This window comes from Colius striatus, chromosome Z, assembly GCF_028858725.1.
Source record: "Colius striatus isolate bColStr4 chromosome Z, bColStr4.1.hap1, whole genome shotgun sequence".
In the NCBI taxonomy this organism is placed as follows: domain Eukaryota; kingdom Metazoa; phylum Chordata; class Aves; order Coliiformes; family Coliidae; genus Colius; species Colius striatus.
In genome coordinates this window covers 188668-213688 of record NC_084790.1, presented here as the reverse complement: position 1 = coordinate 213688, position 25021 = coordinate 188668, and the positions used below count along the sequence as shown (strand labels likewise).

The following is a 25021-nucleotide window of genomic DNA, read 5'->3' as shown; positions in this document are numbered from 1 at the left end:
ATCCTGCCCGCTGCCTGCCCGCTGCCTCCGCACCGCTCAGAGCCCTCCTCATCCTCGCTCGCACGGCCGTCACCCCTCGGCAGCGCGGACTCGGGCTGTTGCGCCGCTGAGCCCAGCCCCCGGGACCGGCCCCTGACGCGCGCGCTGCACGTGGCCCGTTTCGCGCCACGGCGCGCGGGAGCCCGCGCCGGCAGCGCCCCCTGGCGGCGGCGCGCGAGCCACGCGCCCGTGGACGCGGCGGCGGGAAGCGGAAGTCGCTGAGGCAGGAAGCGGAAGCCGGCGGTGGTGACGTGGGCGGCGGAGCGGCGGGGCCGCGATGGAGGGGCTCTACCACCAGACCAACAAGTGCGTGAGGCGGCGGGGAGGGAGCGGGCGCGGCCCCTGCGGGCAGCCCGGGCTAGGGGCGGCCGTGGCGGTCTGTCTGAGGGGGTGCCGGGGGGAGTGTGCGGGCGGCCCGGCTGCCCGCGGCTCGGCGCGCGCCCCGGGAGGGCTCTCCCTGTCCCCCTGTGAGCTCTCCCTGTCCCCCTGTGAGCTCTCCCTGTCCCCCTGTGAGCTCTCCCTGTCCCCTGAGGGCTCTCCCTGTCCCCCGAGGGCTCTCCCTGTCCCCCGAGGGCTCTCCCTGTCCCCCGAGGGCTCTCCCTGTCCCCCGAGGGCTCTCCCTGTCCCCCTGTGAGCTCTCCCTGTCCCCGAGGGCTCTCCCTGTCCCCTGAGGGCTCTCCCTGTCCCCTGTGAGCTCCCCCTGTCCCTCAGGGCTCTCCCTGTCCCCTATGAGGGTTCTTTCTCCTCCCACTCATGTACAAGTGCTCCTTTTCTGTGGGGGCTGTGGTTCACACACACGTGCCCATCACCTCGGGCTGGCCTCACCTGCCAGTGGCCACATCAGGGCGGCCACCAGCGAAGGCCACTCACCTTGCCTCGGGGATTCAGTGCACAGGAGCACAAGTATTCACAGAAAATGAGGGATTCTATGTTCCACAGGGTCCTTACGTGTAGGTGTTTCATGACAGCAGGCACAGGTGAAACCAGCTCAGGATCTGTGTGGCTCCTTGGCAATAAGAAGCGCTTGGTTTCACAGATAAAGCTGATCAGAGGAGGTGGATGTGGGATGGGAATCGCAAAAGAAAGCCAGAAAACATCTTGCAGCTGTGTGTGATGTGCAATAGATTGTGAGAAAGAGCTGAAGGAGAGATGGTTAATCCAAATATTCCCCATTTTTGTGGTAAGGGCTTTCATCACTGAGCTCTGTTGAAGAAGGCAGAGCAGTAAGTGAGTTTCACTGAGTAGTGATCCAGAGTAACTCATAGGGAAGGGTGGGAAATCCTGCTGTTTATCCATAACAGTAACTGGTATTCAGATGGGGGAAAAGGCTTATTCCTATTTCCATAGTGTCTCATTCTGTGATCATAAAGGTGGCTTGGATTGGAAGAGACATTAAAGATCATCCAGTCTGAACCTTGCCATGGACAGGGACACCTTCCACAAGCCCAGGTTGCTCACAGCCCCATCCAACCTGCCCCTTGCAGGACCAGGGCAGCCACAGCTGATTGTAGCCACCAAGTTGTGGTTTTGTTGTAGTTTGTTGTCAGTCTGGGAATTTTTTAACTCTTTCCATCATTTCTCCAGACTTACTGCTGCCGTCTTCTTCCCTCTGCTCTGCCCACTCTTTGTGAGTTCCCGCTGTAAACCCCAAGTCTTCTCTCCATGGAGTAGGTTGATCTAAAAGGCTTTCAGCACACCAGGTGTGTGGCATGGGACAGAGGCCCAGTTCAGGTTATAAATACAGAAAAGGGTGCTGGAACTGGATTGGAAATCTCTGAAGGAGAAAAATAAAGCCCTTCACCTTGATTTTTGCTTTTGGACTGAGAGTGGTTGTGTCGGTCCGTAGGAAGTGAAAGCGTGACTGGCTTTGTGCCAAGAATTGGGTTGGGTTTTTGTGTTCAGTGGTGGGCTGTCTGCACTGAATTCCACGGAGCTGTTCTAAAAAGTACTTTTACTTGAAAAGCAGATGAAAACTGAGGTGTTGAGAAATGGTTTTGTTTTATAGCTGTTAACTCCTGTTAATTTACCCTTTGTCTTTTGGTAGGCAAGTCCACGAGGTCCAATCTTACATGGGGCACCTGGAGACTTCAGACAGAGAGTCAGTGCACTGTAAGTAATGAAATGATGAGACAAGCCCCACTTGGATCTGATTTCACTAGCATCTTTAACCCTGTGTGCTCTGCCATTGCATTTACAAGCAGTTTGGCTCTGTGGTCGTTGTGGTCAGCAGGTGAGACACATCACCAGTTTGCAGTGCTTGGAAAGTATTTTACTCTTTGATGATGTTTTTCATGAGGGACAGAGCAGAAAAGACAGAACAGGAATCTACCTCACCTCAGCTCACCTTCCTACTGTAATTCTTTAACTGACAAATAGTGCTTCCTGTGGATGCTGCTTCAGTGTCGTGGTGGGGGAATGCCAGCTATTTTTTGGTGCTGCTGGTTTTGGAGCTCATTGTCAGAGGGTGCTATGGAGCACAAGCAGGTTATAAACCCCTCACTGCTGCATTTGTGGGGTGTAATCACCACAGTGATGTGGACAGAACTGCATGCTCACAGAGCATCACCAGCTGGTTTGCTAGAAGCTCAAAAAACTGAGAGATGGGATTGTCTGTCCTGTCACTGTCATTCTGCTGTTCCTGAAGCATCCACTAGTGGGCAGTGTTCCCCAAGAGATGCTCAGACTGGTTTCTGGGGAAGATGCTGTGCTTGGGCGTGTAGGTGTTTCAGCAGGATGGTTCTGACAGTTCCTGCTTGCCTCAGATTCAGAACCTGTAATTCCATCGGCTTGTAAGAAATAGTTAGAACAACTAGGTCGGAAGTTGCTTCAGTGAACGTGGACTATAACCCTGTGCTGATAAAATGACTGTCGTAAAAGGTTATGAGCTCTTGTGGCAGGACTTTTCACCCCAGTGCAGAGTTGGCCAATGTATTTTGCAGCTGTGTTGGAAGCCTTAATTCCTGGATGATTAATTGCTAATGGGCCTCATGAGGAACTTGTGAAGTGAAAGGACACTACACCAGCTGGATGCCTTCATCACAGAATCTCAAGGGTTGGAAGGGACACGGTGACTCACTTCTGTTCCCCTAAATATGTTTGTGAAGCATGACTTTGCTGTTGAAAGGGCTTTGATAACTTCCCTGTCAAAAAAACCCAACTTGTCTGCTGGTTGTGGTTTCTATGGTGGTTGTACTATTCCTCATGCAGTGCCAGACTTCCCAGACTGTTCTTCACTGGGTGGGACTGTGGAGCCTCTTGAAAATTAGCATCATTTCCCATTATGCCTCTCAAGCAGCCTCTGCTACTTGAGACCATTTCAAGAGAGAGGGTTGAGCACTGTCTTGCCTAGTCAATAAATGAACATACTGTTTCAGTATATGCATAAAGATACAGATATGTGCTCTACATTTAGAACTGATGGGAAAAAAAGATTGTCTTTGGGTGAAGAGTGGGAATGGGAGCCAGGAAATCAAACTTTTCTTTCCCAACTTTGGGCAAATAATCCCTTCTTGCTCAGAAAAGGGTAAGATGACCAAGATAGTAATGCTAGTGCTTGGACTAGCAAAAGCTGGTGTCATTGTTCACTCTCCTACTTGCTCTGCTGTTGAGTTTGGCTGTGCTAAATGGTCCAGGTATGAAAAAGGACACTTTGACTGGTTTGTGTCTATATATGTGAGTTACTCCTTGATGGTGTGAGGTTGAAGGGCTCATGTGTGCTGGGTTCTGCTGAATGTAATTTTCCAGCAAGTGCGTACCTTCAGCTTTACAGCTGGCCCTCTTCAAGCTCAGCATTGTCAGGTCAGGTTCTGTCTTTGGCCCTTCTGTGCAATTCTTTAAGCTTGCGACCTGACCTAGGTGACCCTGCTTCTGCAGGGGGGTTGGACTGGATGATCTATAAAGGTCCCTTCCAACCCTCCCATTCTGTGATTCTAAGAAATGCTGGATTGTGACATGGTTCGAAAATAGGATTGTCAAATGAGGAAAGGGATTGTGGCTTGGACTGAGTTTTGCTATAAAATGACAAGAGTAACTGAAAGCCTATGACTCTGTTGTCCCCAGTTGTATCAGAGGGCCCTGGCCAGGCTGGAGCAATGGGCCGAGGGCAATTGTGTGAGGTTAAGCAAGGTCCCTGGCCAGGCTGGAGCAATGGGCTGAGGGCAATTGTGTGAGGTTAAGCAAGGCCAAGGGCCAGGTCCTGCATTTGGATCACAACAACCCCAGGCAATGCTCCAGGCTTGGGTGGTGTTGGTCAACATCCGCCTGAACATGAGCCAGCAGCGTGCCTGAGGGGACAAGAAGGCCAAGGGCATCCTGGCTTGGATCAGCACCGAGGTGACAGCAGGAGCAGGGCAGGGAATGTCTCTCTGTGCTGGGCCCTGGGGAGACTGCAGCTTGAGGGCTGTGTTCAGTGTTGGGCCCCTCACTGCCAGAGAGACACTGAGGGACACTGAGGTTGGAGCTGAGGCAGAACTGTTTCCCTGAGAGGGGTGTCAGCCCCTGTGCCAGGCTGCCCAGTGAGCTGGGGGAGTGCCCAGCCCTGTAGGGATCCCAAAGCCGTGGAGCTGAGGTGCTGAGGGCTGTGGGTTAGTGGTGACCATGGCAGGGCTGGGGTAGTGGTCAGACTCCATGAGCTTAAAGGTCTTTTCCAACCTCAATGATTCTGTGATTCATTTCCTACCTCAGTAAAGTACAAGTATGTGAGTTTCTGTTATGTGCTATTGCCCTTTGCTATTTCCATGCAGATGACCTGAAGCGATTGCAACACAGAGGATTACAGAGGCAATTACTTTGTGGCCTTGTTTTCTCACTTGCAAGGGCTCCTGCCCTGTTTTGGCCCTGTCTTTGAGCTGTTTGTCCACTTCCAAATCCTCTCAATTCTGAATCCTTCCCCTGCTCTGTCAGTCTCCCCTGTTATGGGTATGGATGACATATATTAACTCTGTATTTAGTTTTCAGAGGTTTAAATTGCTATTGCTATGAGAATCATCTTGGCTGTAGCTTGTGTGAGCAAGTTGTGCTGAGGGAACAGGACGGGGCTGCAAGGGGGAAAGTGAGAGCTTTAAATCCTAACACGGAGCTGATAGGTAAACAGACTCAGATTATCCTGAAAGAGCAGGGGCTTTCTTAGCTCCCTTCTCAGAGCAGGAGGGAAAGGCAAGAGTCCTAAGTTACTGAGTTAAAGCAGGGGCTTTCCATGAGAAGTACAGTTCTCTGATTTTTTCATCCAGTAAGGATTTGCATCTGTCTGCTTTTAAAGGTTGATTTGAATGCTTTTGAGCTTTTATCTTCACTCAGACTGCACATCTTTAATTCAAATCCAATCATGTTTTTATTTCTTTGCAGTAGTAGAAAATGAGATTCAGGCAAGAATAGACAATATCTTCAGCAACTTGGAGCGCCTGGAAATCCTGTCCAGCAAAGAACCTCCCAATAAGCGCCAGAACGCTAAGCTGTAAGTTCACCTTCTCTGCTGGGATGCTGTCATGTGGTTTTTGCCATTGTTTTCATTGTTTCTGGCCTTTTGGGTTGAGTCAAACATCAGCACTTTGTGTAAGTTATTCCTGTGCTCTGCAGTGACAAAATTGAGGCATGGAGGCAGAATGACGTTCCTACCTCTAACTGCAGACTGGTGGTGGAGTTTCTGTTCTGAGATGAGCAGAACATGGCACTCTGGGTCTTGAAAACATTTCTCCTCCCTGACATTTGCTTTTCATGGCATTTGTAGAGATAAGGAGTTAAATTACTTGAGTTGGTGTCATTTTTCTCTGGACTATTTTCCTAGCTGTTGGTGATTAAAACAAGGAGTTTTCTGAAGTGAGCACTGGCTTGGGCAGGAGGTTGGACCAGAGACCTCAGGACTCATGTTCTAATTTATTCTGTAACTTTACTCTTAACATTTAGTCCCAGAGTGCCTGTGTAGATACCAGGGGTGGATTTCATGTCACCTATGTTAGGCAGGTCAGTACCTGAAATAGCAGTCTAGGCTTTCTCTGTGGTCATCAGACATTTCATCAGAGGCAGAGGAGCTCTGAATGTTCCTTGATTTAGCCCAGTGGAGATGTCTCCTGTATTGCTCACTGACTTTTAAACTCCTTTTAATAAAAACTCAAAAAACACTGTGCTAATTAATGAAACTTGAGAACTTAATCTTTTATGTGCATGAGGGTCATAAAATAGGAACTGTTCAAATGCTGTGCTTCCAAACCTGTGTTAAATGAGGAACATACACAGAACTCCTGAAGAGACCAGTCATGGGACAGCATGTCTCATGGGACAGCTGAAGAATTCTGTTTCATGTTCTGTTGTTGGCCTTCAGTTCAGTGTTTAGCAGCAAAACCAGGCATGGAAGGCCCCAGTCTGGACTATAGGCCTACCATTGAATGCCCTTTATCTTCTAGACAAGTAAAACCTGTCATTCGTTACTGTTTGTCACTGAGAATTTGTAATGCTCCAGTGTTAACCCACCAGAACACAAAGAAGAATGGTATTTTTATGCCTGGGAATGTGTTTGTGCTGTTTCCAGCCGAGTCGACCAGCTGAAGTACGACGTTCAGCACCTGCAGACGGCCCTGAGGAACTTCCAGCACCGCCGCTACGTTCGGGAGCAGCAGGAGCGGCAGCGGGAGGAGCTGCTGGCACGGACCTTCACAGCTAATGTAAGTGCTCTTCAGTGTGGATCTCTGTGCTTTAGAATCTGTAGTCTTTCAGAGACATTTCAGACAGGACATAGGCACGGCTCTGCTGCATTGAGATGTAAATGGAGTAGAGATAGAAAACTGTTGACAAAGTGCAACTCTCTCATGAGTCAGTAGTAAAAGGCTGCAGAAGCTGCTGCTCCTGCTTTATTTGGTGTGGTTCTACCTGACTGTTAATAGCAGTTTCAGAAGGATGAAGGAAGTAGATACCAAAGCATGCATTTTACTTGGATTTCTGTCATCTGTCAAATCCCGACATTTGTTAAATGTTTGGCTTTTACATGCCCTGCTGTCAGCAAGCTCTAATCTGCCCAAATCCAATCACACAGCTGGCAAAAGGCTCTTGCTTCTTATCTAGAAATGATCCAAAAGGTTTTAGTTTCCACCTACTCTTGTTAATTCTTATTACTTCTATTGGAAGTCCCCTCAGTGCAAATTCCTAGAGGAATCCTTGCTCTGAATCCTGTGGGCTTGCTTTCAGGTTTCTCTTTTCTGTAACTCAGAAGCTGGTCTTTGTTTTGGCTTTTGTTTGTTGGAGTTTTTGTTGGGTTTTTTTTTCCTGTTAAAGGCTTATAATCCAACATTGTCCATGGTGTCACTCACTGGAAGGAAGAACAAATGTGAGTGGTCCTATTTTTTCGAGACTTAGGAAGTTCAGTGCTGCACTTCCCAAAGTCTGACGTGGAGATGACCTCTAGCATCACATGGGCTGTTTCAGAATTACAAGTAAGACTTCAAAGTAACACTGACATTTGAAAAAACACTGTGGTGTTCCTCTGCAAATCTGATGGAATTTTGCTGTAGGAAAACTTGTCCTGAAACAAACCACATGAAAGTGGAGGAGTTTTGCAGAGCAGCAGACTTGGAAATGCAAAATACATGACAAATTGGTTTTGTTCTCCTTTAGATGTTGAAAGATGTCTCAAGATGAAAAAAAAGAGGATGAATACTTTGTGTTTCCTTGAACTTGTTAAAAAAAATGTGACTTTTAAAGCAGAATGGTCCTTTAATAGGAAAATAGGTGATTTGTCAGTTTTTGGCCTGTTTTGGTTAGTTGACACAGTTTCTATTCACATACTACCCTGACTTATCAAATAGCAATGTCAGCTGAGAATGTAAGCATCCTGAACTGGAACACAGACAACAGCTTTTGAAAGCTGGAGCAGTGTTCTCAGCATTTTGTTTAATTCAAAGATAAAAATGGTCTTTATCTGTACCATTCTGGAGAAAACCACTTGTGAAAGATCTGGTGCCCTCTACTCTCCCTGGGATAAGAGTCAAAAATCAGCCTTGATGTTTTTCTTGCTGCCTTGTTTTAGAAAACCCCAACAAGTTTCTTGTGCAGGAAACCTAATCCCTGCTGCTTCAGTTTAATAGATACCTGCAGTGACAGCTCTTCAGATGCAAACCGAGGGGTTCTGCTCGGCAGACTCGTGTAAGACAAGACACTTGTTTCAGCCTGGGTGCTTCATTAGCATTGATGAGGGGTGTGCAAGCTGTCCCAGCTTCTTCACCCAGGAACTTCAACCCTGCAGCTGCCAACAGCTCTGGTCTTTTTGTATTTTTTACAATAATCACCAGAGTGTACCCAGAGGAGCCTGGTGTAGTTCCATGCACTTAGCCTCCAGATGGCTGTCAGGTGTGGGGCGTTAACCATCTGCTGCCCTAAATACCAGCTCTGCTTTGGGCAGTTCTTGCCCTGAGCAGCGGCAGGTAGGGCAGTGGTGCCACACACCAGCATCAGGGTTCCTGGTCCTAAAACGATGTGGGGGCCCTGCGCTCTCCCAAGGGAATGGTGTCCAGAGATTAAACTGGAGGCCTTGGCAAGCCAGAAGTGATCACATGCTCAGACCTCTTGTGCAGCCCAGGTTACAGAGTTTGATCCAGCTGTTTCCATTTCGAGGCTCATGGTCTCTGGTTGAGCTGATGCAGCTTTTGTTTGGGTTTTTTTTTTGATAAGGCTGTGGGGTTTGGATGGGTCAGACCTTCAGGGAGCTAGGTTCATGTCTGTTTACCTTCAATCTCAAAACTTGGCAGTGTGTTTCAAGTTTGTGGAATGTCATCTCCCAGACCTCCTGCTACACAAACGTGGTATTAACATCTGCCACTTCCAATGATCAAATGACTCCTTGTTGAGGTCCCTCTGTTAGGTTTTATGTTCTCTCTTGTAATACACTTTCCTACGTCTATCATAAATTGAGATTGTAAAGAATTCTCCACTTTCAGTCTGACTTTTTATCCTTGGAAATCTAATTGCTGTTGAACAACAATTGCTTGGGACTTGCTTCCTGTAGGCTTCTCTAAATCACTTTTTTCACTCAAATAGTAATGTTGAATTTCATTTCCTTACGAAAAAAAATTGATTAGAGCACAGTCCTTCAAATGCTGTCAAGTTTTCAGCACAGTTGTGCCTGCGTGTTGTCGTTGTGGCTCTGTGCATGGCCGTGTGAGTGGGCAGCAAGGTAACCCAGACCCTGCGTTTCCCCCACAGGACTCTGACACCACCATCCCGATCGACGAAACCTTACAGTATAACGAATCCCTCCAGAATGCCCATCGTGGCATGGATGATCTTATTGGCAGTGGGACCAACATCCTTCAGGGGCTGAGGGACCAGAGAGTGACATTAAAGGTGGGGGCATCATTTTTTACCAGAAAGACCCCACGTTTTTCTGTGTTTATGGTAACCAAGCTAAGTAGAACAAATACATGAGTTTGCTTCAGTATGGCACTTGAAGCTGAGAGTGCTGGGAAGGGCCCAGACTCCTTCTGAACTAAACCTGAACTCTTTTATCCTCTCATTAGGAGCAACTGTAAGCTCTTGTCGTGGCTGGATGGCCTGGCAACCTTCACCTGCATGGCTGTTAGTCTCTGGAGTGCTGAATGTTGTGTTTTCTCCCCTTATGTTTTGTGAGTGTATGTCTAATGTACTTGGAATCAATTCTGCCCTTAGAGAGCTTTACTGATACTAAGTCAGGTTGATATTCAAAACAGTTCTCCAAATTTCACCTTTTGGACCAAAGATACAGTGGACTGTGAGAGCAGAATCCCGGAATGGTGGGAGCTGGAAGGGCCCTGCAGAACTCCTCCAGCCCAAACCCTTGCTAAAGCAGGTTCCCCTCACTCAGGGGGCACAGGAATGTGTCCAGGTGGGTTTGGGAACCTCCTGAGAAGGAGCCTCCACACCCTCCCTGGGTAGCCTGGGTCAGGGCTCCCTCACCTCAGCACCAAAGGAGTTTCTCCCGTGCCAGGGGCACTGCCTGTGTGCCAGACTGTGCCTGTTAGCCCTTGTCCTGGCACTGGCCACCACACAACAAACACTGGCCCCAGGCTCTCCACAGCCACCCTTTAGGGATTGATCAGCATTGCTGAGATCCCCCCTCAGCCTTCTCTTCTCCAGGCTGAACAGCCCCAGTTCCCGCAGCCTTTCCTCATCACACACGTTCCATCCCCTCAGCATCTTGGGAGCACTGCACTGGCCTCTCTCCAGCAGTTTCCTGTCTCTCTTAAGCTGGGGAGCCCAAAACTGGACACAGGACTCCAGACAAGGCCTCAGCATGGCAGAGGAGAGCAGGAGGAGAACCTCCCTCAACCTGCTGCCCACACTCTCCTCAGTGCCCCCCAGGAACTAGAGTATTTATTTTAAAGCATGATAGTAGAGCATTGTAATGGGAATCTGTGCTGTTGACTTTGGTTGGAGAAGAAGAAGTAACTCTGAACTGCTTTCTGAAGCAGGATGTTCTGTTAAGGACTTGGACCAGGAAGTGAGTTTGAGAGACTCAGCCCGTTGCCATCGCTGCCATCGCTCCTGTTGCAGCAGCCATCACTGGGTACACGTGTGTGCTGGGGGCTGGTCCTGCTGCCAGTGCTCTGACTGGCTTGTCTAGAAAGGGGCTTTGGCCTATATCCTGACTCTGACCCATGAATTCTCTCCTTTCTTCCCAGAGGGGAGGATCCAGCTCTGACTATGCCCAGAGTACACTGATGTGCCTGGATTCCATAGTTTCCGTGGGAGTGTTCCTGCTGCCTTGCACCTCCTGGTGCCTCCCCCTGCTCCTTTCCTGGCACCTCCAGCTCTGCAGCTCACAGAGCTCTGCTCTGCCCTGTCCTTCCCACTAAGGTGGTAGTTGGTGGGATCCACATTCTTAATAACACCAGCTGCTTCAGCAGTGAAACAAAGCTGGAGTGTGGGCCTGCCTGCAGTACACATGCCACCAGTCTTTGGTCAGTGCTTTTCTCCAGAAGGATTTCTTAAAATTGCATCAGTTACACTACTGTTGCCTTTTCATCGCACTCTGCCTTGAACATTACGAGTTTGTAGACCTCCTTTTTAATAAATTGTTGCTATGAGCTGTACTCCAGCAGGAGGGAAGTTCTGTGAGAAGAGTTGTCTGATCAAGGAGCTTCAAGCTCCGGTAGTCCTTAGAAAAAGGAGCAGAGATGCCTCTTGTGATGCCCCTGTAGAGAGCGCATTTTCTCCGGGTCAGTCTTTATGAGGTCTCTGGACAGATTGTTTGGTGTCTTTAATCACATTCCTGTTCATGTGTGTGAATTAATTCGTCTCATCATCCGGCTGTTTCCAGGGTCCCGTGGCTGTCTCCTCTTAAACAGAGCAACTCTTGGCAAGTCATGTCAGTCAGAATTGCCGCCCACGATGAAATATTCTTGCACTGTGGAATGAGAAGTGGTGGACCGTGGGGTTAATTGTTTCTCTGCTGTCTTTTTATTCTTAGGGTACTCACAAGAAGATCCTGGATGTTGCCAACATGCTGGGCTTATCCAACACGGTGATGCGGCTGATCGAGAAGAGAGCCTTCCAGGATAAATACTTCATGATGGGGGGAATGGTTGTGACTTGTGTCATTATGTTTCTCGTCGTGCAGTATCTGACATGAGCTCCTGAACTATCGCCAGAGCAGATGGTCTTTTGGAGCAAGATGGACTGTCCTCCAGAGTGTACTTTCCTCCAAGTGCTGCTTTGGATAAGCCCCTCCTGTGAACTTCAGAGTTTACAGACCAGACTCACACACATGTCATGTGGAGAGCACGTGAAACAGGGAAATAGGGGAACAGATTTCTCTGGGGACGCTGTAGTTGAGAATGGCCCATATAAAAAACATCCCTGTTCTTTACTGCTTCCACCTCATGGTCTGCAAAGTTGAAGAGCCTGCTGCAAGTTGAAGAAGCTGGTTAAATAGGAGGCTGGAGTGAAAATTTTGCCCAGCTGCATTGCAAGGTAGGAGTGTCCTTCTGAGTAGGTAGGGAGCAGAGGATGCCAGGGCAGAGCATAAGATGCAGTAAGCCTTTCCCTGAGCACTGTAGCTTGCAGCGAAAGAATGTCCCAAGGAGAACTTGGCATTGTTTGTGGGCACAGGAGGTGGTGTGCAAAAAGGGGTGGGGAGTGAAGGGCTCCTGTCACAAACTCACTCTGATGCTTGGAGGGAGGAGGAATTGTGGGGAAGGGTCTGAAGGCACATTGAGAACCTCAGCTGACTTTTTGGTTTACACACACAGTATTAACCAGCACAATCTGCACGGTTTAGGCTGAAATCCTTCCTCCAAGGTACGTTCTGGTACTTTTTTATGCCCTGCTGCTTCTCAGTGGAAGCTGATGCTGTACTCCTGCCTGCTCCCAGTCACACGCACGTCGGGCCTGTGCCATCACTCTGGGCAGCACCAAATCCAGCCTCTAAAAACTGTAAGACTGTGACTTTTCTAATACTCGTGCACATCCCATCCTAGTGAGCTGTATTCATTTCCTGAGGGGGTTGGTTGGGGGTTTGTGCTCTGTCGCTGGTGTTTTCTGGATTGACGAAGCAGGAGAGTCCTGGCTGTGCTCACATTCACGTCTGAGAGTCTCACAGTCACAGTGAGCTCTCTCTGCTCTTCTGTGTGTTGAGAGTTAACGGTGGGATCAGCAACAGACATCACACATGAAGTCAGATGTTGTCAGAAGGGTTTCCTGAACTTATGTGCGTTGGGGTGCTAAACATTCCCCGTCCTTGGGAAGGGTGTTCTTGGTGTTACCCTTTGTACCTGCGAGATTCCTGTGAAGGACATTTGCCCTCATCCCATCTCACAGGTGGTGGCCAGCTGAGGTGCATCTCCTTGGTTGCAGACATCTGTCCATGTTTAAACGTTCCCAGTGAGACCTGTCTTGTTGTTTGATGTGGCCCTCCTTTCCCTGCACTTGGGGGGCTCAGAGTGTCCAGCCTGAGATTTTGGGCATCATCCATTTCAGTTAGCCTTCAGCCACATTCCCATCCCCGTTGTGTCTGTGTCAGGAGTGTTTCTGGCTGTCTGGCAGTGGCACAGAAGACTCACGTTCAGACTCTGGCACAATGCTGCTTCTGGGTTTTTTTTTTCTGTCTGGAGTGGTTTTGGGTCTCTTAGTGAGTAACAGATGGCAAGTCCTGCATTTGATCTTTGCTGCAATAAGCTTTGCTCTCATTGTGTAGCCTGTTGTGCACTTGGAGAAATGGTATTTGAAGCTGTAAAAAATGAATTCCAGTTGCTGTGGGCGAGTGAAAGCAGCTGTAGCCCTGTGTGTTTGCAGGGGCACAGCATCGAAGCCCAGAGGGAAGACCCCAGTGCCGTCAGCTGAGGATGGTCCTTGGGGGGCTGCAGTGGCCGTGGGGCCATTGGGTGCTGCTGCTTTGCCCAGCCTGCCCAAGGCAACGCGTCAGCAGACCAAGGCCAGGGGTGGTTTCATTTGAGCCCATGGGTTTGGGGAATTGAAAGGGGGAATCTGCAGTGGCAGATCATCTATGTTACAGTACTTTAAATCTTACATGTAAGTGTACCTGACGTTTATTTCAGTATGAAATGCGACAGACACGGCATTCTGTGCACTTTTGAGGTCATGTACGGGATCAGTTGGGCACCTTGTCAGGGATCTCTAGCAAATCTTTTTCTGTTCTGGTAGCTGGTCGTTCCCTCTTGATTTTACAACTTAAGTGTTTAAAGGATGTCATTGGTCGGGGTTTAAAGTATATGCAGCTGTGACACAGCGTGGCAGGATTTGTGTTATGCCAAGGTGGGACTCTTGCCCATTTGTTTCCTTCTTTGGCTCATGGTAGGAGGCATAAAATAATTAGAACTGGATTTTTTGGTGTGGTTTTGAGCCCTTTTGGACTCTCCTCGTTCTTGTGCCGGCTCATTTTCCTTTCATAAGCTAAGTGTCATTGCCATTCACTGTGTCTAAAGGGGAGATGTGGGGCTTGAAGGAACCACTTGGGTAGCTGGATTTGATGATGTGCAACTTCAGACAAGTCTTTACTATGCGTTAAGTCCAATATGACTCACAAGAGTATTGGTGCCATCTCAGTGTACAACCCTGGAAGCCTTTGTTGCTGCAGCGTGCCACAGAAGCAGCATAGTGCTGCTCGCGTGAAATGGGACAGAGATGAAGCCTGAGTGGCTTTTCCATGTGCTGCAGCTCTCTGTGGAGTTCCCTTTCTCACTGAAGACTCCATCTCCTTCACCAGAGCTGTTCTGCTTCTGTGACACAGTGAGCACTGCCGCTGTTGATGAGCTCCTCTCTCGGGAGAGGGCATAAACTTCCCTCTGTAGATATAAACTTCCCTCTGGAGCGTCTTACCATATATAAAGGGGCACATGTGATTCCTGTGATGCATTACGTGAATAAAGGTTTTTCAGCTGAAATGAAGGGGTGTTTACCTAGCCTACCCTGACTAACCTGTAGGTGTGCAAAGGCTTAAGCTGGACAAGTATTCTAAATATTGAAGTGAGAGAAGCTCTGCCTGAGCTCTGCTGGGAAAAGGAAGTTGACAGACAGTGGAAGAGGGGTCAGTTACTTCAGGGGGAGGCACAGATGTTACTCAGTGGTCAAAGCCAAAGCTTGGACGGTGTCAAAACTGCAGTGCTGGAGCTGTGGGACACTGCGCACTGCCCCAGACTGGGCACTCCCAGTGACGTATCCCACTGGTCAGACTGGTGCTGACATGGGTGGCTTCTGTGGCCCTGGAAGTGGTGGTGGAACAGGAGTGTGGAGGCAGCTGGGTGCAGGGGGGAGCTGCTGCAGGGAAGACACCCCGGACCTCAGTGTGCTCTGCCTGCTGCCCCTGGCACAGGAGAAGGGCCAGACCTTCCTCTCTCCTGCCAGGGATGTGGTGGAGGGGGGGTGGAGCCCTGGTGTTCCACTCAGCCTTCCTTCCAACTTCTAATGAAGCAAAGGAAGAACTTGGAAGGCAAAATGTGGCCGTTTGGATTGTGGATTTAAAATGTGAGATCAAGAGGTTGGATTATCTTTGTCTGGCAATTATGTTTTGTAGTAACAGAAGTTCCCTGCAGCTACAGGACACGTATTAAATCAGAAAACACCCAGCAAAGAATGCAAAAAGTTAGAATTTCATCCAGTGCTACAGGTATAAACTAGATACCTGGATCAGATCAGCCTTGGGCAGTTTGCTGAGACAGGTCTCCACAGTTTATCTTCCAGGGTGGTACCTTATGCTAAGCAGCAGCTGAAGCCTAGAAACAGCATTGCTGCTTGTGCAGCGTGCTTTCAGTTGTGACTACGTGTGTAGAACAGATCTAGGGGGGTGAAGACAGGTAAGTTTTGAAACAAAGATACAGTCAGGATTCTAGCAGTTAAAAGGGAGTGAAATGTGGCTCATGTATATGTAGATTGGAGGAGGAGATAATAATAAAAGCTTGGGGATTAATTTAGAAGGAAGATGGAATGGATAAGCGCCTGTAACAAAAAGCAGGTACTCACTGCTAGTCTTTCACCACCTGGAAATTAGAGGAGCTCAGGATAATGGGGCCCAATTGTGGCATCTGTCTGTAAGATTAAAATGCTCCAGCTTATTCCACAGAACAAATCACTACAGATGTCTGAGAGAGATGTAAAACAGGTCTGAGTACTTAGAACACTTTATTCTAAATTGCCAACAAGAACCTAGACAGAACAAACTTTAAAGTAATCCTTGTTATTGCATATTGCAGCCAACTGATTAACATTGGTAACCAGCCAAGTGACTAATGTAGGTGACAACAGGAGTGGTTTAGCGCCGAAGTGGCTGGGGAGCAGGGCTGCTTGCTCTGGACCACTGGGATCAAAGGCGTGCCAAGAATATGGAATAAAACATACAGAGGGTGACTCAAGCATCGAGTTCCCTCAGAAGCTGCTCTCCAGGAGGTGGGTGTTACATCCTACTCCTCCTGTCCCCACAGCAGTGTATGTGAAGCCCTGCTCTGAGGGAGGTCTCTGGAGCCGTGGCCACCCCCAGAGGCCGTGGTGCTGGAGCCGCCTGCGCAGTGCTGCCAGTTGCTCCCTGCCGCGGCGGGCGGGAAGGACAAGGGGACACGCAGTCCTGGTGGCAGGAAGTTCTTCTGCTCAGAGCTGCTGCTGCAATGGAAAGGCTTCAGTTACTTCTCCTGACAAATGCCCTGGCTCAAGTGCAATGCCAAGTCTATGGTGACAGGAGGGCACAAGGGCCTGCTAGCTAACCACTGAGCTCCACAGAAGCTCAGTAACTGTTTGAAAAGGCTCCAGAGGATGGCACCTGGCCACATTTCCAAAGTCAGGGTAAAGGCTCAGCACCTTTCTCCCCTGCACACTGGCCAGACATCCAGCAGGATGTGAACGCAGGCAATGCATGCGAGAGCAGAGAGTATCTGTGTTCCCAAGGGCTTCCTTCCCTGGTAGGGGCCAGGCGTTTGACCAAGTAACACTGAACCCACACCCAGGGCTTGTACAACAGCAAAATCAGGTCATGTCCAGCCACCAAGGCTGGGTTGGGAGCAGGCTGCAATGCTCATCTATACAAAATATTGTTAAGGAATCAAACTTGCATTCTCTACCTGGGTGTGTCAGAGTTGGTCCTGCCCCAAATGAAAAGGGAATTGGACTGCTCCAACAGCTCTGCAAAAGGAAACAGGTAAGGTGGTTCAAAACTAAGAAGCTTCAGCAACCATCAAGTCAGGAATATCTGTCATATTTCTACATGTTCAAGAGGGGGTAGAAGTTGATCTAATGATGAATGTGTCATTTAACCGAGGAACGTAAAACTTATGTTTCCATTGCCGTCATTGCACATAAGGTACAAACTATGGTATGGAGCAGATGCCTGGAAATCTCTCTCCATGCCACTTACCGCAGGCACGTTGGAATAGGTCTCTGTACCAAGAAAAGCCTGCTGGGTGGAGAGATGCATGTTTGTAGGACTGAGCATAAGCAAGGTGTCGTATGAGTGAGGCCGAAGTGACCAGCATCTCTGGACTCACACTGTCCCACGTGGAGCTGAAGACAGGACCAGGGTGACGGCAGCCATGTGCCAAAGGCAGTGTGTTCCTTACCTGCTTCCCAGTCTTCATCACATGGAGGTGCCTGCCACGTGCTCGCAGCATTCATCTGCTCTCTCTGGAAGCCAGAGGACTGACACACTTCAGGAAGAGAGAACACTCAGTGACTAGCAGTCAGTCCTGCTTCAGAAGCACCAAGTGCTTTTGGATCAAAGCTGTAAAACCTGGCTTCATAGGAAACCCCACACAACACAAATGGGCTCGGTGCACCCAGGAGCCAGGCCCTGACCTGAAATCAAACAACTTGCAGTTTGCCTTTTTAACCAACAGGAAAAGACTCTGCTCCCTGGAACTTTGTGGCAGGAATGCTCGAGTGAAGAGGAAACCTGCTTATCTGAATGCAGGTAAGCATCCCTGCCAGCCTCAGTGCAGCTCTACAGAAGACAGAAAACTATCTCTCTGCTCTGTAGTGTAGCAATAGTTAAAGAGTAGGGGATGGAAAAGATGCTGCATAGCACAGGATGCCTTCCTAAATATTCTGGGGTTCTTGGACAGCTCCCCTCCCACCTGGTCTCACAGGGCAGAAGACTGAAATTTTAATTATATGGTGGATAAATCAAGTGCAGTGGCAGAGCAGCCCAGAAGAGGAGCTGCCCCATCTCCTGTGGGCAGTGAATCATTCAATCTGCCCTGCAGGAGAACAGCTACAGGGGTTTCCAAAACTCCAGACACTCGTTTGGTAGAAATTAGCTTTTAACACAGCATCAGTGGTCCAGCCTCCACAAAGGGAGATCAGCTCTACAAAAAGAAAGGCTGGTCCTTCTAGCCACAAAATCATCCCAGCTACAGCTGGAGGGACTTAGGATGCAGTCTAGGGCACAGCCTTTTTCTTCAAGAAGCCTGGTAGCAAAATAAGTGCAAGTCCTGCCAGAAGCATCTGCAATATTCTCATAGACCTACCCAGTAAATGAAAAAAATAAGGCTCCAGTTTTCCCAAAGCTGCTGGTCACACAAAACTGTAGACACTAATTTGACTCCTCCTTTTCTGTTCTGTGAGCTCTCCTTACAAACAGGAGACCTCAATACCAGGGTGAGCACCCATCTCGGAGCACAGGTGGTTCTCTTACCTATATCGTGCTCCATGAGCCTTCTCTCGCTGCACTTCATTATGTGGTCACGGAGGTCAGCTTGAGGAACGAGATGGCGAGCGCTGAAGGGACAAGTGGCCAATTGCTGTGCCACTTCAGGGTGGCTCTAGACAGGAAAAACCAAAATCACTGAAGTTCACTCATCTCTTGCTAAACCAGAGGAACCATGGTTTCATGTCAAACCATGACAGAAGCATACCCTCTGCTCAAGTCCCTGCAGTTTGCTGCAACTCTGGCAATAGGGCTGCGTGGTTTAAAGCACAGATGAAACTATTTAAAAACAATAGGAGAGAGCTGTCAGGCAAATCTAAACCATTCAGATCTTCTTTAAATTAGCAGGCACAAAGGCAGAGAAAGTCCTTAATCCTTTCAAAACAGCCAGGGAGTTGGTAGCATTCAGCCTGAAGACTGGTGCTAGGGGATTACTGTGGGATTATCACTCAAGTAAACCGTGCTCACAGACACAGGTTCTACCAGCAGCACTCAGCTCTCACTACAGTAAATTATTCCTAAAACGATCCAGCCCTTACTGGGAAGAACAGACCTTTGCCATTGTACCAGTCCCTGCCTGGTTCTGCCTGATGCAGCTTTTGCTAGTGTGGAATAATTCCTCCAAGTGACTTACTGGGACTTACTGGAACTAAAATTGTCTCCACATTTTAGAAGCAGGTGTAGCATTAAGGAAGCTTTCAGGGTGGAATGCAGCCAATATGCACAACGTCTGTTCTGTTCCATGATAATTCCCTGGGCAACAGAGCCTGCAACCTTGGATGTTGGCAACAGCAGGGGAGGTTGGTAAGTCGACCCAGGTAGGAGGGTGGAAGGGAGTGGGGACACCCTGGCCAGGCTCTGGCATATCACTGCACGGACAGGGGCCTGACGGTCCCGTGGAACTGATAAGCTGCCTAATTGCTACCCTGAGCCTACAGATTCCTTTTTTTTTGTCAAAATTGTTTCCTTTGGGTGAACTTTGCTCATTATAATGTCATTATAATACTAAACCACACCTCCATCCCAAAGGCTGCCTCTCTCCAAGGGGCGACCACCCCTCACTGAGCACATGCTCTGAATTCTTCCTGTCTATGCCTTTAAAGTGAGGGAAAATTTGCACCAGTTACAACAAAGGTCTGTATGACCAGAGTCACGCAAGCTCCACCTAAAAGTAAACAAATAACATAAACATGGCTCAAGAGGGGAGGGACAGTGGGGGCAGATGCCATCACGAATGAGTCAGGAGGACTCATCACTGCCTTCTGGCACTTTGGTAAACTTAAAGAGGAACAATTGGGTTGCAAAAGGTCTCAGCAAAAACCCAAAGCTCAGTCAGATGCTAGCACTTGACAGGATTAATGACAGCAACAGAGGCAAGAGTGCTTCCTGTTAAACCATTTGTATTCCAGGTCTGGATAAAACATGGAGAGGGGACAGAAACCTCCCCCACGTGTGCCAAGCTCAGGATATGCAGCTTCTGCCAGGTAATCTGCAAATTATATAATTAGCAAAACACAACAAAAAAACCCCAAATGCTGCTATGCAACTGTGTTTCCAGCGCTTAAAGAATGAACTGCAACATCATAACGCCTCTCCTCTGACGAGCCAGAACGGGATGCACATAACTCAGTCTGAAAATTCTCCACTTGAAGCAGAAAATGTATCTTACCTCCAGGTGAGCTGCTGGGAGAGACCGCAATTCTCTCCTCGACCTAACCATCTAGAATCTCTTACCTCCTTTCAACAGAGCCACACTGGTCTTGAGTGGATCAACATGTGCTCAAAGCTATTGCCAAACAAGTAATCAAGTTATATGTAATAAAGGCTAAACAAAGCTGTTTGTCAGGAACTCACCCCAGACAGACAGAAAACACGGTAAGAATGAGAACGTGTGCGTCAAGTACATGCACAGTGCGTGCTCTGGCAGCCCAGCTTACCTTCTGACACTTCACAAGGTGATAGGGGAAGCGACGGGCTCTGATTTTATGATGTTTGTTATATGGACATTGTATTAATATCTCTGGATCAAAAGCATCTTCTAGAATGGAAGAACAAAGAGAACAAAAATAGAAAGATCTAGACAGTGAAACAGGAAAAAAGACATATAATCACAGCAGGGCCGTGATTTTTAGGGAGCTAACCCAATTGTTCTTCATTTGAAACCATTCATTTAGGCAGGCACCTGGTTTGCATAAACAAATTCCTTTTGAAGTTTGTCTGGGATGTTGATCAAAACAGACAGAGAATAGCCAGCAGCACTGAGCATAGCAACTCTTTTAAGTTGCCACATTAGGCAGGTAACCACGCTGGCTCCAAGGGAAGGAAGGCAGCAGTACTTGTCCAGCTATCAGAGGAAATTCACAGGGAAGATGACGCACCCACTGGCACCTTCAGGAACATCTTCAGTCTGAACCAAACCTTTTTTGATCAACAGCTACTTTTGCTGGAGGAAGAATGCCAGGCAATTTAGTTTAATTTCTGAGGAAGCAGCGTGCCTAAGCATGGTGCATGTGACTTCTAAATGAAGTTCTGCAAAAGTCACGCAATTATTTATGAGCTGAGCTGAAGAGTACCAAACTGGCTAAAACATCTAAGGATCTAGGCACTGAACACTGAAGCAGCATGAGTGCCTGCATACATGATACAAATGTTTGATCTATAGATCATTCCTTCAAACCCCCCCCAGTTTCATATGCTCAGCAAGGACAGGGATGGACAGCAGATACAGGTCCTGCCTGCGGATCTGGTTGTGAGGTACACACCAGGGAGCTGGACCAGGCTTCTTGCATCCCTTCTGCTCTGCCACTCTTTTGGCACAGGCTTTGAGCAACTTTAGGATTGGCTTAAACAGATGTGAGCATGGGGTGCTGCTCTTTAGCCTCTGCACTGCCACTTTGTCTTACCTGTACATTGGTGTTTAGCTGTCTCAACAGACAGGTCAGGACAGCCTAGTTAAAAGTGCTGTTCCACAAGTCACAGTGAGCCAGAAGGAAGGAAGGGAAGCCATATGGACCTCATCCTTCTTTCCCCCTGCACAGCCATCTGATGCACAGCCATCCCAACACCGTGTGGCTGGCGCCAGCCCAGGCAACAGCTACAGGTGGAGCAACACCGTAACCAAATCAAGCCACTTTCCCTAAAGGCCAGGCCTCATCCACACCAGCCACGCCCGGCGAGGCAACCCCATCTAACCTCAGCCTAGTTCCCAGGGCCGGCGCCCGGCCGGAGCCGCGCGGCTCCCACGCCCGGCCTCAGCCGAGCTCACATGGCCCCGGGCGGCGAGCACGCCGGCAGCGCTGGGGCCCGCACGCCGGGGGCCCGCGCCCCGAGCCTCACCGCACTCATCCTCCAGCTCCATGGCAGCGAAGGCTCGGCCGGGCGGGCGCGGGGCCGGGGCAGCGGCCGCTGGCGGGGCCGCGCCGACGCTCCTTCCGCCGCTTCCGGCGCCGGGTCCCTGGGCCTGCGCCGGGCGGCCTCGCTCGCCTCGCCGCGCAGACCGGGGAGGAGGCAGAAGGTGCCAACGCCGACCCCGAGGCGGGGAGCGTGCGCGCCGGGAGCCCCGCGGGAGCAGCCGCCGAGCGGCTGAGCGAGCAGAGGAGCAGCCTCCCGTTGTGTGAACTTCTACAGACACGATGGGCCGTGCACAACAGCCCCCTTTGCTGTCCCGGCTGCAGGTCGTGCTCGGTGTGCTGAGCCGGCGTACCCGCAGGGCGCCGGCCGGGGCCTGTGCAGAGCTGTGCCGGCCCAGCACCCAACGCTGCCTCCCGTGCTGCGCTTGTACAACGTCTTGTCCAGTACGTTTTGTCCCTCTATTTGGTCATTCTGCCCGGGTCGCAGAACAATCATCCAGCCTCTGCAACGTTATGGCAAAACCAGGCCAGGAGCTTCACAACACGGCAGCGTGGAAGTCAGCGCTTCCCATCCACTGCAAAGCAAACAGCGGTTTGTCCTGCGAGGCTGCCTCTGTGCCATGACCTTCCACTACCAGTGGGTCTCTCAGCTGGAAAGCCTCTCTCAGAGGGACACGTTTGCAGCTAGTTCAGGACCCATACATTGAAGGCATATCTGTGGAAATACCTGCTATTAGGCTGAGACTCTGGTCCACTTAACAGCCTACTCTGGCACAGTGAACCCTCCCTAGAGGCATTGTGAAGTATCTCTGGGAGGTCTGGACAATTAGGGGGTCTCCTTACTGCCCCAATCATGTGAATTTGCAAGCCTGGAGGTTTTTCAGCTGAGACACATCTCCACCCTGGCTCCTCTTGGGCGCTAGAAGATCTTCTGCCACGGGCCCTCCCCAGCACTGTCAGAGCCTGATAAGCATCCCTTGGAGCCCAAGGACCCGGAGTCCCTGCTGATGGTGAGTCACTGCTGTTCTGATGTTCTTAAGGCCCACTGAAGCCATTGTTTACTTTGTCTAACTGTCTCCTCTAGCCTTGTTTAGCTGAGATGTTTTTCCATTTGGTTGTGTGTTACCATGACAGTCTGACACATTGTCGTGTGTAGGGCATTTGTTATTGCACGGGGCATCGCTCCACCCGGGGTGCGTGCTGCCTGCTCTGTCAGTTCAGTTTGGGTTACCCTGTTACATACACGTGCATTACACTTCTGGAATGGTTGTACATACTCGTTCTGTTTCCTGGAACTTGTGATCATGATCTATAGTTGTCCCATGAGTGCGTGCGATCCGTCAAGAGTCTCTTTTGATGGCCCTTGGTAGTCGTACAGACCTCTGCCTGTATTTTTGTTGTTGTTCTCTAGATGTGCTCTTAGTCTTTATTCCTTATGTGGCAACCTCATGCTCGCTTGCCAAGTTTGGAGCAACTTTTTGTAGGCTGAGATACCATAATGACTTGTGCTTCAATTTCTGTTGTGTTAGTAGTTTGATTATTTCAGGTGTTTCACAACCACCTCTTCATATACCAGCTAACATTTCTCTTTGGCATTAAAAAACCAATTAAGGTTATATCCTAAGGTATCAAATCGTGAGAAAACAAACACCTCCACTCCTTGTGTGACTGCAGCACATCTGGTGTAGATGCCAAGTTAGGGAACACAGCTGCTCTGGTCAGGTGCAAGTACTTCAGGGCAAAGGGAAAACCAAGTGATTCCAGAGCCCACAGAAGAGTCAGTTTGTGCTTGTGCTGCTAGGGAAGTTACACCACACGTTTTAACTGCACAGTCCTCCTGGCGTTCATCATGCTGTGCAGATTACATCCACGGTCACTGCTCTGCCATCTGCTGCACCAACACACAAACCTGGCCAGCATCATGGCCAGCATTTTGTTACAAAACTTGCTTTGTATTGGTGTGCCCTCCTGGATATCCCCAGGCCGTGTAAGCTGGATTCCTGTTGCAGCTGAACAGGTTTTCTCAGGAGTGAGATGGGAAAGGGATGAGAGGGTAGATGGCTTCTTGTTTAGAGCCTAGGTAATTTTTTCTGCAAAGAAAAGAACACTTTCTGACCAGAAGCTCAACAAAGCTGGCTGTGATGGCCAGGGGTTCTGCAGGAGCCATGGATGCCCTGCTCACCTGCAAGTGACAGTGCCTGAAGGGGCCCACTGCCCTGTGTACCAACCTCCCTTCCTTTGGAAAGGCTGACCTGACTGCCCAGAGAAACACCTTTTCTCCTGACTATATGTGTCTGGAATGTGCACAGACGGAAAGAGCACTCAGTAACAGTTAATGCCCTTAACAACCACTGATACCCATCCCTCAAATTTCACTCCCAAAACCACTGCTGGGCACCTTGTAGGGGAAAGGATGACACAGAGGCACGAGCATGGATGCAGCAGAACTTTAATCAATTAAAAGAAGGAAATTAGTTCACGCCAAGTGGGTATCCTGGTGCAGAGAGCAACAGAGTCAGAGAGGAATCTATGCCACGTGGATGTGGCGAGATACCAGCCAGTGTCCCTCTGGCAGAACCAGGCAGGGAGCAGGGCCAGCAGCCCTTCCCTAGGCTGGCTTTGTGGGGCTTACAGCCCAGGGCGGCACAGGAGGGAAAGGACAGTGGGGAAGAGGGCAAAGGCAGGCACGGGCCGTGCTGGCCCTGTCCTCTAGCAAGGGCTGCTGGGGTGGCTGAGCCCCGCTGCAAGCAACAAGCTGATGCTCCATCCCCAGCTGGGACCATCCAGCGACTCCCTGAGGCCTTTACCGGGGCCATCGGCAGCAGCTTTAGCAGGGGAGGCTCCTCCTGCCGCAGAGGCCGCTGCCAAAGGCGGAGAGGCCAAAGCCCCCGGAGGAGATGGGCACTCCCTGGCTGCTGAGGATGCTGCCAGCGGCGGCGGAGGTGGAGGAGCCCACAACGGTGTTCTGAGGGAAGGAGCTGAGGATGGGGCCGGGCAGGGTCACCACCACAGCGGAGGGCTGGATGACCACGTTGGAGTCCTGGCACTGCCTGAAACAGGGCTCATTGCAGCTGTTGGCCAGCGGGGTCGGGCCACAGGGCTGGCACGAGCTGTAGCAGGACATGGCTGCGGGATGGAGGTGACCTGGGAGAGAACGGGGCGGGGGGAAAAGAAAGCACGTGGGGTGGTTAAGAGAAGCGTGTCAGCCTCCTTAAGGAAGACCCATTCCCACAGCTCGAAAGAGCGTGGCCGAGACCAGCCATGGCCACAGAGCTCCCAGCCCAGTCCCATAGTTCAGCAGACAGCTCAGACCAGCCAAAACCTCTCCATGCTGCACGTTCCCTCTGCCGTGGCCAGCAGCCTCAGACCCGACAGAGGGGGAAAAGGCAGTTGTGTGCTGGGAAGTGCCAGAGGAGGCAGGACAGGCAGGAGGAGGAAGACAGGCAAGGGGATCACACTCACCTTGTTCCCAAGGAGAAGGAGGCAAGAGGAGTGGATGAGAGAGTGAGCAGAAGGGCCCACTTTTATA

The 25021-nt window shown here is 49.9% G+C and overlaps 2 protein-coding genes across 5 annotated transcripts; one reads left to right on the top strand and one right to left on the bottom strand.

Moving 5' to 3' along the window:
* The first annotated feature begins 263 nt into the window (after positions 1 to 263).
* LOC133628778 (Golgi SNAP receptor complex member 2-like) lies at positions 264 to 14399 on the top strand. 2 transcript variants are annotated; one of them, XM_062017944.1, is made up of 6 exons: positions 264 to 345; positions 2084 to 2148; positions 5383 to 5491; positions 6563 to 6695; positions 9226 to 9366; positions 11468 to 14399. In XM_062017944.1, exons 1-6 carry the CDS (start codon positions 317 to 319, stop codon positions 11627 to 11629), a joined length of 639 nt encoding a protein of 212 aa, XP_061873928.1. In that variant the 5' UTR covers positions 264 to 316; the 3' UTR covers positions 11630 to 14399. The 2 variants fall into 2 exon arrangements, with proteins under 2 accessions (XP_061873928.1, XP_061873929.1); XM_062017945.1 differs by lacking the exon at positions 9226 to 9366.
* Positions 14400 to 15625: 1226 nt separating this feature from the next.
* LOC133628956 (gametocyte-specific factor 1-like) lies at positions 15626 to 21574 on the bottom strand. Of its 3 annotated transcripts, none has more exons than XM_062019407.1 (7): positions 21479 to 21574; positions 20080 to 20180; positions 18131 to 18257; positions 17058 to 17144; positions 16856 to 16897; positions 16563 to 16623; positions 15626 to 16107 (listed from the first exon to the last, which is right to left on the bottom strand). In XM_062019407.1, exons 1-7 carry the CDS (start codon positions 21498 to 21500, stop codon positions 15912 to 15914), a joined length of 636 nt encoding a protein of 211 aa, XP_061875391.1. In that variant the 5' UTR covers positions 21501 to 21574; the 3' UTR covers positions 15626 to 15911. The 3 variants fall into 3 exon arrangements, with proteins under 3 accessions (XP_061875391.1, XP_061875392.1, XP_061875393.1); XM_062019408.1 differs by having other exon boundaries at positions 20080 to 20177; XM_062019409.1 differs by lacking the exon at positions 16856 to 16897.
* Positions 21575 to 25021: the final 3447 nt, after the last annotated feature.

What these genes read in the sequence shown, in the direction of transcription:
- LOC133628778 (XM_062017944.1), top strand. Translation starts at nt 317, where the DNA reads ATGGAGGGGCTCTACCACCAGACCAACAA. An exon ending in AAGCGCCAGAACGCTAAGCT is followed by an intron (nt 5,492 to 6,562) that starts GTAAGTTCACCT and finishes TGCTGTTTCCAG; the next exon opens with CCGAGTCGACCAGCTGAAGT. An exon ending in ACCAGAGAGTGACATTAAAG is followed by an intron (nt 9,367 to 11,467) that starts GTGGGGGCATCA and finishes TTTTATTCTTAG; the next exon opens with GGTACTCACAAGAAGATCCT.
- LOC133628956 (XM_062019407.1), bottom strand. Translation starts at nt 21,500, where the DNA reads ATGGAGCTGGAGGATGAGTGCG. An exon ending in GGAGCTGGAGGATGAGTGCG is followed by an intron (nt 20,181 to 21,478) that starts GTGAGGCTCGGG and finishes CTTCCATTCTAG; the next exon opens with AAGATGCTTTTGATCCAGAG. An exon ending in ACCTTGTGAAGTGTCAGAAG is followed by an intron (nt 18,258 to 20,079) that starts GTAAGCTGGGCT and finishes TTTCCTGTCTAG; the next exon opens with AGCCACCCTGAAGTGGCACA.